The following is a 16,091-nucleotide window of genomic DNA, read 5'->3' as shown; positions in this document are numbered from 1 at the left end:
CTCGGGTAATAATAGGCCGGAGACCCCCACTCAAGGCTCCATGGTTTGTTGCGGGACTGGAGGGGGAGACTCCGCAAACTAAACGAATCTCGGGTGGCTGAAGACCCTGACAGCCGGGCGGCACTGGTTCTACCGGCTAAATTGACGGGTATTATTGAGAGACGCGGGGAGGATGCAAGTCTATTCGTACATGTTCACATTCATATGAATTGGTATAAAGTTTTCTGGCATATTTAGCTAGTGAGCCCGTTTCTAAATGTTGGTGAATTGTCCTCTTCCTCCCTTCGTGAATTATTTTCCAAGTCTGCACCTAGACCAACTCCACGTCTCCGGCCATGCCTATTGTCCGTAATCCAATTCTCCCCGGCTTCAATGCCGATCCCTCCATTGTTAGAGTGAAGGATGACTACTACATCGCTACATCGACCTTTGAGTGGTGGCCTGGCGTACAAATCCATCACTCCCGAGACCTCGCCAATTGGGAGCTCATTGTTCGGCCTTTGACCAGAAAGAGCCAGGCCGATCTGCGAGGCAACCCTGACAGCTGCAGCATCTGGGCCCCATGCCTGTCCCACGACGGTGACAGGTTCTGGCTTGTCTACACGGACGTCAAGCGCAAAGACGGATCTTTCAAAGACTGCCACAACTACATAATCCATGCCCCTGCCATCGAGGGCCCCTGGTCGGACCCCATATATGCGAACTCATCCGGATTCGACCCGTCCCTCTTCCACGATGATGATGGCCGCAAGTGGTTTGTGAATATGATGTGGGACCACCGTCGCCGACCACTCACCTTTGCGGGCATCGTTCTACAAGAATTCGATGCCGCAGCTGGAAAGCTCGTTGGGCCTCGCAAGAATGTCTTCCAGGGGACCGACCTCGAGCTTGTAGAGGGACCACATCTTTACAAGCGCAATGGATGGTACTACCTCCTGACGGCCGAAGGTGGCACTGGGTATGACCACGCTTGTACTCTGGCTCGTTCCCGCGATAAATGGGGACCCTACGAACTTCACCCTCAAAAGTACGTTGTCACCTCCAAAGACACGCCACTGGCAGCTATTCAGCGGGCTGGCCACGGTGACATTGTGGAGACACCGGAGGGAAAGACATACCTTGTCCACCTTATGGGCCGCCCCATCGGTCAGGTCAGACGTTGTGTTCTTGGGAGGGAGACTTCCATACAGGAGGCATACTGGGGGGAGGATGACTGGCTCTACGTCAAAAACGGCCCCGTCCCATCACTGTACGTCGAAGTCCCCGGTACTTTTGACGACAAGCTGTACTGGGAGCGAAAGCATTATACCTTCGAACATGGCCTTCACAAGGACTTTCAATGGCTTCGCACACCAGAGCCTGATCGCATCTTTTCTACTGCAGACGGGAACCTTACCCTATTTGGGAGGGAGTCTATTGGGTCGTGGTTTGAACAGGCACTTGTGGCAAGGCGGCAGACGCATTTCTCCTTTGATGCCGAGACGTCCATCGAATTCGAGCCCGAGGATGAGCGCCAGTTTGCAGGCCTGACAGTATACTACAGTCGCTATAACTTCTTTTACCTGACGGTGACAGCGCACTCCGATGGACAGCGGGAACTCCTATTGATGAACTCGGAAATGTCTTATCCAGTGAGTGCACTGAGCGACACATCGGCTTACACAATCCAGATCCCCAACCAAGGCAAAGTAAGACTAGCCGCTACAGTGCGGGGACGTGCCTTGCAGTTTTACTACAGCCTCGGGGGTGATCTCAAAGCGGTTGGGCCGGTGCTGGACGCTTCCATCGTGTCGGACGAGTGCGGAGGGCACCAGGAACACGGAAGCTTTACCGGCTCATTTATCGGTGTCGCTTGTTCTGATTTGAATGGCCTATCCAAGCCAGCCACATTCGACTATTTCACATACACGCCAGTATCTCATGAGTCGGATCGATATGATGCGTGATAGTTTTACAATCTCCATGGCCGGGGTTTGACTGTGCACTGTGGATGAAGACGTTCATTGTAGTTAGAAAATAGCCCCCTATTTTTTTGGCATCCGTATAAATACAGTTTGGTCCATCGCTCGGAAATGCTCTCGTATATGGACGTGTACGCATTCTCTATCACTCTTCTCATGGAACTAATCTTATCTTAGACGTCGGATAGTTTCACCCAATAATCATGGAACATATCTTGTACGTGCCTCTCGCACTTTCGTTAGGGATTTCCTTGTTGGGTAATCTTAGTCGGAACATGTAACTTTGTGAACGTCACATGTCAGTTCGATCTGTGGTCTCATAGTAATCATCAACCCAGCATCCGTAAATCATCTCAAGTGCAGGAATAACAAGGAACAGTGCTATATTTGAGCAAACTTTGCTCGAAAAAGGCGACGGCATCTGGTCTCGTCCTGTTGATTAATCTGCATTTCCCATTTTACGTCTCCATTTGGCACCGTTATCATGAACGTTTTACTCCTTGCCGGTGCGTTGTTACTCGCCAGCTTCGCATACATACTGTATTGTTTTCTAGGTGGCAGGGTCCGCAATCAACTGAATGTGCCCAAGAAGCCGACGACACGCAAGAATTCTTTTCCGGCGGAATACGCCAACATCCTGCCCCCGTCCCAGAGGTTCGTGCTCGGGCAACTATGGACGACATATAAAGAAGCCCCAGCCTCGTCCGAGGTGTTATCATCGCTCCTCTCAATTGGCAGCGACTACCAGCTCGCCGACGGCTCTAAATTTGTCTACAGCGGCTTCTCTGTTAGTGAAATAAGGGCCCTAGGTGACTTTCCAGACTACGCCAAGCTATCGGGCGTACCATTACCCACGCCGGTGCCTGACTTCAAAGTTGATGCTGCGTTCCCTCGGCCATATAGGCCTTTTCGATGGAACTACCACCAAACCATGGGTAAGCCAGATACCACACGTATGTGCTATAGTTTTCGGTTTGTTCTGACAAGATTGTGTCCATCTGTTTTGTTGCGTTTCCTTAGCATACTTTAAGCTTGATACAGATTATTGGCTTGAGTTAGAGAGTACATACCGTCAACGAGTCCTACAACGCCAAGAGCTTTACGCAAAACATGGTCAAGATGTGTTGAGGGCTCTACCCGGGTCTGAGCTCGCCTGCAAGGAGCTGATGGAGATGGTCCTTCAATTTCTATGCACACGTTACCCACACCTATTTCAAGTGAAGGACAAGAGGACCTTGGTCAACAACATTCTAGGAACCACACACGATCTGACAAAATCTGAGCCATTGCATGTACTTCTAAACAATGTGCCCGAAGATTTTGCGCTTGTTCTCCGGGATGAGAAAACAGGACGCTATGTTTTCAGGGCAGGCATTATTTGCTCGTCCGTAGGGTGGCACCTTGGGCACAAGATTGGACTAGATATGGCTTCTATCCACGCCCCGGTACCTGATTTCAAGGAGAAGCTCGCCTTTAGCCTGGACCGGTAAGGCGGACTGTGCTTCTTTCTCCAGATATCGGAGGCAAAATATGCTAATAGGCCATCTTTGAAGGTTCTTTACCAAGATGCAGACATCTCAACCAATCCAGCGGGGCTCTTGGGGTCTCGAAGTGGGACAGCCCCTGTTTCTCCCCGCGGAGCATCCTCAGTTTGTTCATAGGAACAACCAGAATGCAAACCTACGCGCCGAAGACATCAATCTGCGCGTTGACTGGCAGACACTTCGACGCCTACCGCTCTCCGGTGCCATCGTGTTCAACTTTCGCGCTTTGTTCACCCCACTCCCGGAGTTTCGTGACGAGCCGTACGTGCCGTCTCTACTCCTCAAGATTCTGGATGAGGGCAAGAGAAATCTGATGGATTACAAGGGGACATGGCATGTTGAACACATTGCTAAGCCTGCATTGCACGAGTACGAGAAATTCCAGGTTTCCCAAGGGCTTGTGGAGCCAGAGTGGGAGCCACGGACCTTGGATGAGACACCGTTTTACCCTGGCTGGAAGGAGAAGTGGACCACGACGGGATTGGTGGATACGCGTCGATGCAAATCATGACGAAGTCGGTAAGGTTAATTGCATCCCTGTAATTATCAGGAAGGAACACACATGAAGCACGTGCTGTGCATGCCGTTGAGATGGTACTTGTGGTAACTAGCGAGGATATGTAGTGAAGGTGACCAGATTCCTGAACTATACGGCGTGTTGAGCCATCAAATCGTTACCGGCGCGGTTATGACACCTGCACCCGCCTTGAGCTCACTCCTGCCATTCGGCTTCGATTACAGCGTAGAATCCTAATGGGTTAGCGTCAACCCTTATAATGGCGAGACGGTCATCAACGGCTTCGAAAAGACCAGTCCAGGTCTTGACAAGTCTCTCTTCCGTATTGAACATTGCTAGCATCCTCAAGTCGGTTGACGTGCCCATCTGTTGAATGGAGAGAGGAAGGTCGTCGGGAGTCTCCTGTTTGCTGACGTAGTCCACAAACAAGATTTTAGCGCCTTTTCGCATACTGGGAACGAGAGCTCGGAGAATTTTGAGACATTCGGCATCGGGCCAGTCGTGAAGAGTCAGCTTGATAAGGTAGATGTCAGCCTGGACTGGCTGGGGTTCGAAAAAGTTGTGGGCCATGAACGTGACGCGGTCCTTGAGTTCGGCGGGTGTGTTCGCATCAAAGGCCAGGCGAGCCTCGGGAAGGTCTTGCACAGTGATGTTCAGATTGGGGAATTTTCTCGCCAAGGCGACGCTGTCATGTCCACCGGATCCACCAAGCTGATATTATCGTCAGCCTGGCATTTGCTATCAACATGGGGGAATAAACGTTTCACTTACATCAACCACCTTGATCTCGCCTGCACCTTGCCAGTCGTACACAGCTTGGACGACATCCTCAAAATGGAAGACGTCTTTGATGTAGCTCATAAAGTCGGCAAAGCTTCTCTGTCTCCAGCCCTTGCTCTCACCCTCTCCGTCATTCTCGATGAAGTCCCAGGGGCTGGTGTACTTTTTGCCGCCGAAAAGGGTACCGCTGTGGAGAAGAGAGAAGGCGGTTACATCCATACCAGATGAAAGTTCAGACTTGTCAAAGGCATGAAGGCGCAGTGTCTGATTCATGATGGTCATAGGAGGTCCAACCTCTTCCAATAGTGTCGTCACTGCAGCCCGAAGCCCAGATTCCTTGGTCAGCGCTGCCGAGCGACTGGTGTGCTTGACACCCCTGGGGCCTGCCTTAGAAAACAGGCGCAACGTCACAGCGTGCTCTAGTACTCGACGAACGACCTCGATGGGAAGCTTTGTGTACTTGGAAATCTCCTCGTATGAGGCCGAATGATCTAAAGGCACAGCAAACCAAAAGTGGAAGTGATTCAGAATGCTCAAACAGGCTTGATCGGGCATAACCTTTGTAGCGATTGGTCAGCATCAAAGGTCCCGCATCAATGAAGGGGGGTTAAGGGGTTGAATCTTTAACATCATTTTTTTTTAAACAGAAAAGGCAGGAAAAGAGATAGAAGAGAAGTAGTGGAGGAGAATAAGGAACTACCGAGTTACATTATGGCAATAGTTGACGATGCTCTCACTAGGTCCCTGAACGAGGACCGATAGGTCGTTGATGGAGTCAATGAGATGTTGTCGGAGTACGAGCGTCTCCCCCGTGAGGTCGCTATATCTAGTAGGGCTATCTGGACTGAGGGTAGGCTGCTGGATACCGTCATTGGCGAGTACTTGACTGAACTGACGAGTGAGATCTGAGACTCTTTCCGCAATATCGTTGAGGGTAAGGTTTGGCTGGGCCATGGTTGAAGGGGTATGGTGATGGTGATATGAATGATACGCGAGGAGCGAGGATGAAGGGGATGGGGGAGATGGAAGAGGGAGAGTATTAAATAAAGTGAAATAATGGTGCGGAGGGAGTACACCTTAAAAACAACTCTATTTTTGACGTAACGAATACTGCAGTGAACTGGACAGGGATTGTTTGTTACATCCGCTCAATGGAGAAGGTCGGGATACATGCAGTAATATTGACACTCACAATCAACAGCTTATTGAATTTCTCTTATCAATCTGATAAGAACAGGTCATAAGATCTTCACGAGCCAATTTCTTGGGGCTACATGGTTGGCTTTTGTGCCACTTGAACGGGGGCGGAGAGGGAGAGAGGAGGGGGGGGGCATAGTTGCACCATGGATGGCCGGGATTTGGGCATGCGTGTGGCAACGACCGTGGGATTATCAATCCATATACGGAGAGGTAAAGCCCCCTCATATCTAAGAAAGACTACCCTGTCGCGTCCTGAATGCGGAGAGACGCTGCATACCCGATGATGGAGAGTCTGACTGGCGAGGAAGATGCGTACCGTACCACCCGGTATCATGATGATGCCACGTGTACGGTAGGCTCAGCTCGCCCGATAAACGGCGACTACAAGTTCTAGACCAGCAGCAGACTGATTCCCTCACCGACGCCTTATTCAATAGTGCATGCTGTCCGGGCTCTCTGCCTCCTAATCCTTTCCTAGAGCACCCCTCACTATAGATACTACGCAAGCCGAGTCCTGACACGGTCGGAACCGAGCTGGGGTGTAGTATCCCGGCCTATCCATCGATCATAGAGACATGGATTTGGGGTGGTGGGAAGAGTTCGACGGCCTCTGGAAAGATCCGGTCGAGGTGGTTCATGTTTTCCGCCTGTCTCTTCGATAAGTTGTGTGAATTGAAGGGTCGTACAGTAGGCTCTTGCCACTTCCATCCACCGTCTATCACTCTTTGCAACGCTACATGGTACGTTGTGACTTGAGATCTGTGAGTGTTTCTCTTACCTTTTGATCCTTCCTATGTTGTTGTTGTTGTTGTTGTTGTTGTTGTTGTTGTTGTTGTTATCATCTTTAAAAATCCCCGCCTGTCCTAGTGTTGGAAAGCCTTTCCCGAGGGCTGAGTATAGTGCAGTAGGTAATAGACACGAGACGGACTTTGGATTTCACGGAGCCTGCTATACTAATATATCTACGGAATACGGAGTAATACGTCGTAATAGTTGTAAACGCACCGAGGCATTATTTTTTATATTAGAGCAGTTGTGCCATTCATTCTCCGCATTTTAGGTCCTTTTTGCTCATTTTGAGGTGGAGCCAGACCTCGAGGAGGCTGGCCTCGTATTGCGTATCGGACGCATCGATCCAACGCACAGTAGTGCTCGTAATTGGTCAAGATACGCGGGCCATAGCTGCCAAGCAGTCAAGTGCCTGCAGGGTATACCCATACGACTAATATTTGGGGTGGCTCAAAGACCTCAAGAGAACGGGAAAAGCTATGTGCATTGATAATGTTCAGGTGAGGAAGCTGGACGGAAAAAAAAAGGGTGTGGCTGCAGCCACCTGATCTGGGAGGCTAACCCACTAAGAGCAACGGAGTAAAACTAGCACAAGTAAAGTTTCACAGTCGTGGATAGATGAGCAATACGACGGCGTACGAGTACGAGACATCTACGAGTAGATTGTTCAAAAGAGGGGTTGATAAACGGTGGAGGGTGTACTTGTTCAGAAATTATACTAAAGACGAGCGATGCGACGTTTTAATACCTGTACTATTCGTAGAGTGTTTTAGGGGGGGGGGGTTGATAACATATTTGTAGGGGAGTAATCAGGCGCTACAGGTCTTTGCTGCATGTCGTCTGCCCTCTACACTATCAAAACATGCAATCACCAGAGACATGTTCATACTCTCTCTCTTGCTTTGATCTAGACGCGCTGTCCACCTTTCTTCCAATTTCCTCCATCACTGAGTCTTGCCTACTTGTTTGCGGGGTGTGGTCGTGACGCACCCTACGTGGGCCGGCGTGGTGCAATCTGCTCCGCACGTTCGGCCTTCTTCCCGAAAAAAATGGGCTAGAGCCTAGAACTCAGGGGACCCGGTGGAGTCGCGGTTCATTCTGGAGCCAGGGTCTGAGCCACTGTCGTCGCTGAGTCAAATGGACGGTGCCACATTGTGAGACAAATCGAAATCCGCCGTCTATCAACGTCGGGTGAAGCCAAGCGATGTGTAGATTTCGAAACCAGGGGATCTGGAAACACAAGGCCAATGCCAATCGTCACTTCATTCACGCCTGCTCGATCGTTGACTCCACGCAGTCTGACGTTGCAGGGGTTTCATGGGAATACAACGCTACCATTGGGCCAAACGTTGTTCGTGTTCGGCATCTGTTCGCGTTTCAACGTGTCCAGGCAATGCCAGGCACTGAAGCCCACTGATGAAACTTCACACTGGGCCGAGCGCCTCAGTCGCTGTCAGATGGTTGGCTTACCGTTTCATGGAAGGATTGAAACCGGTGGGAAATGGACAGCAGATGACGGGCCAAAGGTCATTGTCACTCTCCCGGATGCGAATATATCGATTAGCGTTCAGGAGTTTATAATGTCAGCCATTTCCGCCGTCCAGCTACGAGCATCATTGCATGCCACTGGCCTGGTACGATCCCTACATCCAACTTCACGTTCTTTTTTTTTTTTAAATAAAAAAAAACTAAAAAAAAAAACACCAACGACTATCCTTCACGTTTGATGGGATAACATCAGCGACATCGATACCGACCCAAGAAACATTCATTACAGCCATTCCCGACTCAGACCAACCGAGCAAGATGGGATTCCTACCTTTCTTCGCGATGGCGGTCTCGCTGCTGGCCAGCTTGACCGCTGCGGCGACCATCCCGGCCAACAGCAGCGGGGCCAGCATCATCCAGCAAATCGCCCCAGCCTCAGCGAGCTGTGCCGCTGGCAACACAGAGTGCCGTACGGCGAAGCAAGCAGCGCCGTATATCTTCCAGAGCTTCGCCAAGTATGGCCTCGACAGCGCCAACCAAAAGGCAGCTGTCATTTCTCTCATGGCATACGAATCCGACAACTTTGTCTACAAGACCAACCAGTACCCCGGACGACCCGGCCAAGGCACAGCCAACATGCAGATGGCCAGCTTTAACCTCATGTACGCCAAGTCCATCAAGGCTACGAGCGGTGCCGTTGCCGAAGTGTCGTCGGTCGACGGCCTGTCGGACACGGAGCTTGACTATATCATCGGCCTTGTCACGGTGGACAAGTACAATTTTGGCAGCGGCGCCTGGTTCCTCAAGACGCAGTGCGGGAACGACGTCATGTCACAGCTGGCCAGTGATGTCGATCAGGGTTTTCAGGCCTACATGTCGTGCGTCGGCGTGGAGGCCAGCAGTGATCGTCTGGAGTACCTAGACAGGGCCAAGACGGCATTTGGCATCTAAAGTGGAACATTCCTCGCCAGTATAAGGGAATAGGGTGGGCGCAGAAAATATGTATTACATATGTACATATATATATATGTACATATGTAATAATATAATATCTATTTATTTATATACGTGTATCTATCGAAAACCGCTCATCGTCATCAACTTGGACGTCAATAATGTTGCGGTAAAGAGTCATGATCCGTTGCAGTTACATGGAAGAAACAGAAATTGAAGGACATCTCCATTGGCTGCGGTGTGGGTTTTCATGTGTCTTATCTGGGGAAAATTCCAATGGCTTATCTTCGTCCACTGGCGGTGCCATTTCCTATCGCAGAATGGATTCTGCCCCATTGCCCCCATTGCCTTTCTTCTATTACTCGTGCGATTTTGTTCCATCTTACTCCCGCAACTACGATCGGACCATTCATACCGATACTTTTTCGTTCCACACATCATGTATCCTGTTTCTGAACACCTTCCAGAATCCATGCAACTACATTAAGAATTTGAAGCAACAGACGATTTGCTGTGCATTCGACTGTCTACCCTAAAGGGGCACACCCACGATTGCTCGTATCCGCCGTACACTGAGTCCGTAAGTAGAACTGGTCGGCCAGAGCTCCACCCTCTCTCTTCCACCGCTAACCTGCTTCAAAAAAGACGAGGATAGTCTTATGCCGGGGATCAGATCTCGGTTGGGATGCGAAGAGTGTAGACGGCGGAGGAGGAAGTGTGACGAATCGAAGCCCATCTGCAGCCAGTGCTCGACTTTCAACCGCACATGCAACTACTCATTACGCTTAATCTGGGGCGGGCGGAAACCGAGAGCACCGCAATCAGTGTCGCAGAAACATCGTCAGCAAACCCCGACCAGCCGGCTGTCCAGTGAAAGCTGTTTTGCTCTGAAGCGATCCATTGACACTTCCGGCATTTCCGATGCGCCCGAATTCGACCATGCCCGTGAGCTATCAGTCTATGGCTCCATCGTCGATGCCTCGGGCGCTGGCGGCCTGATGGGGCCCTTGCCCCGATCGCTTCCAAACGGTGTGCCTCTTGGACCGCGATATCACAGGCTTCTGACCTACTTCACCGATAACATACTGGCATCTCTTTCGTGTCACCCGTCCATACACTATGAGCTCTGTCAAGGCCTAGTTCCTGCCACGCTCCAATCCCCTCAACTCTTGTCAGCTTGTCTCGCCTTATCGGCAGCAGGCTTCTCGTCTCGAGGACTCTCATACGTTGACGGCATCGACGTGAACCGGATTCTCGGACATCTCCAATCTTCCGGCCTCCCGCTTCTACGGACAGCACTGGATAGCGGGCAGATGGACGAGACGGTGCTGGCCACATGCGTCATCTGGTGTCTCACAGATGTATTCACCTACCGCCAAGGCGAATCCTCCTGGCGTATACATCTCCAAGGCATCAAAGCTATCCTCGACAGCAACCAGGCACATCGACACTTCATCTCCGGCACCGGGTCCACGCAAGTGGCCATGCGGCACCTGTATCAGCTTTACATCTCGCTGCAGACGCTACCGTACATACCGTCTCTGCCGGACCCAGAAACGCCCGTGTACAAGGGGCTATCTGATCCTAGCAAGATGGACGTGCTCTCATTATCGCCTTCGGACACCAAGATCGATGGCTTCCTTGGCTACAGCGAGGAACTGCTGCATATACTGCAGCGAATCGATCACCTCTCAAGCTTGGACGACCAGGATTCATCGGCTGTCAACTGCGAGGCTGATATTCTCCTCGGCAAGGTCAAGGGTATGATTCAGCGAGACTCCGAGATCTCTCCCACCGTCTCCATATGTGCTTCCCTGTCACCCGAAGACACCCACGAGTTCACTCTCTGCCACAGAACCTTCCAGCAGGCCACCCTGATCCACCTGTACCGGCGGCTATACCACCTTCCATCTCGCGCTAAGCCTCTCCAGACCGCGATTGAGTCTATCAAGGAGATGATGAATTTCATGGTCCAGGGTCAGCCCTGTCACACGTGGGTCGCCATGGCCATGCCCCTCTTCACCATTGGCTGCGAGGCCTTTACCGACGACCAAGAGGAATTCGTCATGGACAAGGTGAACAAGCTGGAGGAGTGCATCGGCTCACTCCATGTAAAAATCATCCGCCAAGCCCTCGAGGATATATGGGAAGTCAGGAAAAGAATGGGCGACTTGGAGGGAAATATCTGTGCCAGTCAATTGCTTGGTATGTTATTCTGCATCACGGCCTCTTTCTTCTCCAATACTTCCTCTCCTTTCTCTCTTCTCCTTTTTTTTTCGTCGTTCATCGACAGCAATACTGATCAATCTCTGTAACAGCTGAACTGCGGTACAATATTATTCTCTTTTAGCCACAAGTAAAGCGATTCTTCCTCTTTTTTTTTTTTCTTTTTTTTATTAACAACGCTCTTTAAATGTAACGCATAAGACTTTACGTACAGGGTTCAGCTCTCTTTCCTATCTACGGTGCACGCACATGGTTATGGATAACTATGGGCAGTCACAATAGCGTTTATGAACTAGACTCTTCCCAATATTTGAACCAATTTCACGACTTTCATTTCTGGTATACACGTTAATAAAAAAAGTTTGACATCACCAACCACCCATTTCATCATTTCACCCGCCACAAACGCCCGTTTCATCATTGCACCATTCCATCTCCCCACAAACGCCTGGTTACTCCATTGTCTATACTCTGCAGTTGAATAGAGTTTTTTCTTTTCGTCAGAAATCTCTTACAGCTCACTGCCGTTGCCCTTTTGGCCGATCATGTTGCTGAGGGGACCCTTCTTGACCATGATACTCATGACCTCGTAGAGAACGTCAGCGGCAGCCATGGTGGTGTGCTCGGCGTTGGTGTCATAGGCAGGCTAGATATCAACGTTAGCCAAAAAGAAAAATACTCGCATGTGTTGGATAGAGGGGACTTGGTAAGACGTACGGCAACCTCGACGATGTCGGCGCCGATGAAGTTGAGGTCCTCGAGACCACGGATGATGGTGCGGAGCTCACGGGTAGACCAGCCACCAGTCTCGGGAGTACCGGTAGCAGGAGCAAAGGCAGGATCAAGGGTGTCAATGTCGATAGAGAGATATACGGGGCGCTCGGTGCCCACACGCTCGATAATTTTCTTGATGATACCCTGGACACCAATGGTGTCAATCTCACGAGCCTCGACGATCTCGAAGCCGACGTAGCCGTCGTTGTCGTAGTCGCTGGGTCCACTAAGGGTGGTGCGGATGCCGGCGTGGATGTTGGTGTCGTTGACGAGGAGACCCTCCATGGCGGCGTGGTAGAAATAGGTTCCGTGGTTGACGGCGGCAACCTCAGAGGGAGATCCGCCAAAGACCTTGGGCTTCCCTGCAGATTCAGATATCAACGTTTAGCTAACTGGTTCAACACACGGTGGTAAGAATACGATAGCTTGGACTTACAGGTGTCGAGATGGCTGTCAAAGTGGATGACCGTGACGGGACCGTAGGCGCGGTTGACGGACCTCAGCAGGGGAAGGGTGATGGTGTGGTCACCACCGAGAGTGATGACGCGGGGGAGAGTCTTGCCCTTGATGGCAGGGCCGCGCTTGTCGGCATCAGTGGAGGGCGAGCGTCCCAGGATGTTGAAGTGTCCCTCCTCAATCTGGGTGAGAGCCCACGTGTTGTCATACCTGGAGTTCAGCTGTCAGCGGCGCGTTTGCGGATGCGAGTAGCTCGACCGATGCACTTACGAGGTGACGGGGATATCGCCACAGTCAAGAACTTTGGCCCAGCTGTTGAAAGGGTTTGTCTCTAGGGGGACATTGTATCCGCCGCTGTTGTTCTCGGTCAGTGAGGTGCCGAGACGCAAGGCCTCGTAAGGATATTGGACTTACTAGAGGTTCAGGCGGCGGGATCCCTGGCGGATACCAGAAGGTCCAAAACGAGCACCGGGACGGTAGGAGGTTCCGGTGTCAAAGGGAGCACCTAGAATCGGAACACCTTAGCTCCATGGACTAGCCACATAGCTTGAGGGATGTAGTAGTGTCTTACCGATAAAGGCAATATCGTACTCGATGTTCGGGTTGCCGAGGCACTCGCGGTAGGGAAGGCGGCCGAATGTGGTGATTCCAGAGAAGACGGAGTCGGCCTGGAGTAGCAAAAGTTAGTACTTTGGTGATGCTGCGCAAGACGAGGTGTGTGTGTGTGTGTGTGTGTGTGGTTACTGACCTGCTTGCCGCCGTCACCAGGGAGAGTGTTGTACCAGACAGACTCGTGAGGGCCAGTCATGGGGACTTGGTCATGGCCTGCATGAGCAGAGACGATGGCAGCCATGGCCAGAGTGAGGACGGAAGTAATCATGATGACGGATGTGTGTGATACAGAATCCAAAGGGAAGTTAGAGAGGAGAGTCTTCGTTCACTGGTTCCTAAAAGAGAAGGGGCGGGGAGGGCGCACTTTAATACACGGACTGGACAACTACACACTCGATCACCACTAATTGTACGACGTCTTGACAGAAACCATAACGTCGCCATGTCAATTGGCCCGGAGACATAGACGCGGGGCCAGACGCTCCCTTCCCCGGGAAGTGGTGCTGCAGCTTCTGAAAGAGGACGCATCCGTGCGTCATATCGTGCCATTGGGGCGCGTAAATAACCAATATCAGTCTAGATCATGTTCACATACTGACAAATTCAGCCCAGAGGCCTCGCGATATCGCATTTTGTCCATGAGTCGTTGCGGGGGACATCGAGAGGACGAAAGACGGTTCCAATTATCGTGGCTAAATTACCCGAATAGGAAATACAACCACCCCGCCATCGATGCTGTTGGGGCGCCGCCGTGCTTCGAAGTGGCAACATTTCCACAAACCACAAAGTTTACGTAGAACCGGTAGATCGGACCTCTTCCTGTCCTGAGGCATTTTCATTTGTGCAACTTTTGATGGAGTCGTCCAGGCATTGGTTCCACGTTGCGGCTGGTTGACCGCCCCTCCGCTCCTCTTGATAAGGCATCGACGCGTCGGAACAATCGGGTGTGGGGGCGGTTCTTTTTCGCTCTAGTTTGGGGCCATTGATCAATTGAGTCGTATGAACTGAAGAATGCGGAAAGAAAGGGTCCAAGAAGGAAAAGAAAAAAATGGAAAAAAAAAGAAGAGGAAGAGAAGGTTACCGTTGTACAGGTGGGGATTCCAATTGCTCGAGAATGACATGATACTTGATGTTGTCTTGCCCGCCCTTGGTCCGATGTTGTTTCTTTCTGTCCCATCTTCCCATCGCTACGTCTTCTTCTCCTTTTTAGCTCGCGGGTGAGCTCGTGTCGACTTTTCGCAACCCAGACACCGCACAATGGAAGAATCAAGACACCACCTGCCCCCAGACATGGCCGATCAAGAGCAGTACGCCGACGAGACTTCCCCTCTTCTCGGTAACGGCGATGGCCAGCCATCCTGTCGCACAGAATATGTCGAATGGCTCTTGGAAATGTGGTTTCTGGCAAGGGCATCGGTACCAGTCATCCTCGCCTACATGCTGCAAAACAGCCTGCAGACCGTGTCGGTACTGGTCGTGGGTCGCCTATCGTCCGAGGCCCTAGCTGTCGCCGCCTTCTCGTACATGTTTGCTATGGCGACGGCGTGGCTCATCGCCCTCGGCGGAACCAGTGCCCTCGACACGCTCGCATCGAGCAGCTACACAGCATCTAAAAACAAGAGCAGTCTTGGCATCATCCTGCAGCGCGGCATCATTGTTCTGACAGCATTCTACGCCGTCGTAGTCGTCATCTGGGCATTCTCGGAGAACCTGTTCCGCGCTCTAGGTCAGCCCGAGTCGATTTGCGTCCAGAGCTCAAAGTTCCTCCAGCTTCTGTCGCCGGGCGGTCTCGGGTATGTCTGGTTCGAGTGCATGAAGAAGTTTCTCCAGGCCCAGGGCATATACCGACCGGGGACGTACGCCCTCATGATCACATCGCCTCTGAACGCCGTTCTCAACTACCTCTTCATCTATACCTTCGGATTTGGCCTCTATGGTGCTCCAATTGCCACGGGTATCTCATACTGGCTGTCGTTCTTGCTCTTGGTAGCGTACACTGCCTTCATCAAGGGCAAGGAGTGCTGGGGAGGTCTCGATGTCCGACGCGCCCTCACCAACACTGGGCCCTTTGCCAAGCTTGCTCTTCTGGGAGTTGTCCACGTCGGCACCGAGTGGTGGGCCTTCGAGATCGTCGCTCTTGCTGCCGGTCGTCTCGGTACATTGCCGCTAGCTGCACAGTCGGTTGTCATGACGGCCGACCAAATCATCAACACCATACCCTTTGGGCTTGGCGTAGCTGAGTCTGCCAGACTCGGAAACCTGTTGGGTGCCAAGGACTCGGCTGGTGCGAGGCGGTCTGCTCACTGTGCGGCCGTGCTCTCCGTCATCTTCGGAACGGTCATCCTCACCATTCTGCTCGCCACGAGGAACGTCATCGGCGGTCTCTTCAACAGCGACAAGCGTGTCATTGCCCTCGTAGCAGACATCATCCCTTACGTCGCCCTCTTCCAGATCGCCGACGGACTCAACGGTAGCTGCGGCGGTGCCCTGAGAGGTATGGGCCGCCAGTGGGTGGGCGCCTTGGTGAACTGTATAAGCTATTACGGAGGTGCACTTCCCGGAGGCATCTACCTCGCCTTTCACGGATGGGGTCTCGCCGGTCTGTGGATGGGTCAGTGCGTGGCGCTCTTCCTCGTCGGAATCTTGGAGTGGGTTATCGTCGGTGTAAGCAACTGGGAGGGCGAGGTCACCAAGGCGGCGGAGAGGTTGGATGACGAGGCCGATGGCGAGCAGACTCCTGCTCTCCTGGGACTACAAGAATAAGAATGAATGAAAATGGCGCAGGGTAGA

General features: G+C 51.8%; 7 protein-coding genes across 7 annotated transcripts; 5 read left to right on the top strand and 2 right to left on the bottom strand.

The window, feature by feature from the left end:
* Window positions 1-335: 335 nt before the first annotated feature.
* On the top strand, window positions 336-1,946 carry GMORB2_1498 (xylan 1,4-beta-xylosidase; the record flags this gene model as incomplete). The annotated part of the gene is made up of 1 exon (XM_035463480.1): window positions 336-1,946. The coding sequence occupies one exon, from the start codon at window positions 336-338 to the stop codon at window positions 1,944-1,946; it is 1,611 nt and encodes a 536-aa protein (XP_035324904.1).
* A 499-nt stretch (window positions 1,947-2,445) lies between these two features.
* Window positions 2,446-4,016, top strand: GMORB2_1497 (Protein of unknown function (DUF3445); the record flags this gene model as incomplete). Its single annotated transcript, XM_035463479.1, has 4 exons — window positions 2,446-2,467; window positions 2,516-2,896; window positions 3,003-3,447; window positions 3,515-4,016. The coding sequence occupies 4 exons, from the start codon at window positions 2,446-2,448 to the stop codon at window positions 4,014-4,016; spliced, it is 1,350 nt and encodes a 449-aa protein (XP_035324903.1).
* A 201-nt stretch (window positions 4,017-4,217) lies between these two features.
* GMORB2_1496 (O-methyltransferase) lies at window positions 4,218-5,756 on the bottom strand (the record flags this gene model as incomplete). The annotated part of the gene is made up of 3 exons (XM_035463478.1): window positions 4,218-4,733; window positions 4,794-5,360; window positions 5,511-5,756. The coding sequence occupies 3 exons, from the start codon at window positions 5,754-5,756 to the stop codon at window positions 4,218-4,220; spliced, it is 1,329 nt and encodes a 442-aa protein (XP_035324902.1).
* A 2,865-nt stretch (window positions 5,757-8,621) lies between these two features.
* On the top strand, window positions 8,622-9,230 carry GMORB2_1495 (uncharacterized protein; the record flags this gene model as incomplete). Its single annotated transcript, XM_035463477.1, has 1 exon — window positions 8,622-9,230. One exon carries the CDS (start codon window positions 8,622-8,624, stop codon window positions 9,228-9,230), a length of 609 nt encoding a protein of 202 aa, XP_035324901.1.
* Window positions 9,231-10,546: 1,316 nt separating this feature from the next.
* On the top strand, window positions 10,547-11,583 carry GMORB2_1494 (Fungal Zn(2)-Cys(6) binuclear cluster domain; the record flags this gene model as incomplete). Its single annotated transcript, XM_035463476.1, has 2 exons — window positions 10,547-11,438; window positions 11,552-11,583. 2 exons carry the CDS (start codon window positions 10,547-10,549, stop codon window positions 11,581-11,583), a joined length of 924 nt encoding a protein of 307 aa, XP_035324900.1.
* A 387-nt stretch (window positions 11,584-11,970) lies between these two features.
* On the bottom strand, window positions 11,971-13,569 carry GMORB2_1493 (agmatinase; the record flags this gene model as incomplete). Its single annotated transcript, XM_035463475.1, has 7 exons — window positions 11,971-12,105; window positions 12,177-12,595; window positions 12,670-12,899; window positions 12,960-13,043; window positions 13,104-13,194; window positions 13,261-13,357; window positions 13,438-13,569. The coding sequence occupies 7 exons, from the start codon at window positions 13,567-13,569 to the stop codon at window positions 11,971-11,973; spliced, it is 1,188 nt and encodes a 395-aa protein (XP_035324899.1).
* Window positions 13,570-14,591: 1,022 nt separating this feature from the next.
* GMORB2_1492 (multidrug resistance protein, MATE family) lies at window positions 14,592-16,064 on the top strand (the record flags this gene model as incomplete). The annotated part of the gene is made up of 1 exon (XM_035463474.1): window positions 14,592-16,064. The coding sequence occupies one exon, from the start codon at window positions 14,592-14,594 to the stop codon at window positions 16,062-16,064; it is 1,473 nt and encodes a 490-aa protein (XP_035324898.1).
* Window positions 16,065-16,091: the final 27 nt, after the last annotated feature.

Source organism: Geosmithia morbida (assembly GCF_012550715.1).
Source record: "Geosmithia morbida isolate 1262 chromosome Unknown scaffold_1, whole genome shotgun sequence".
NCBI lineage: Eukaryota > Fungi > Ascomycota > Sordariomycetes > Hypocreales > Bionectriaceae > Geosmithia > Geosmithia morbida.
Note: the sequence above shows the minus strand (reverse complement) of the source record. Positions and strands in the feature narration are given on the sequence as shown.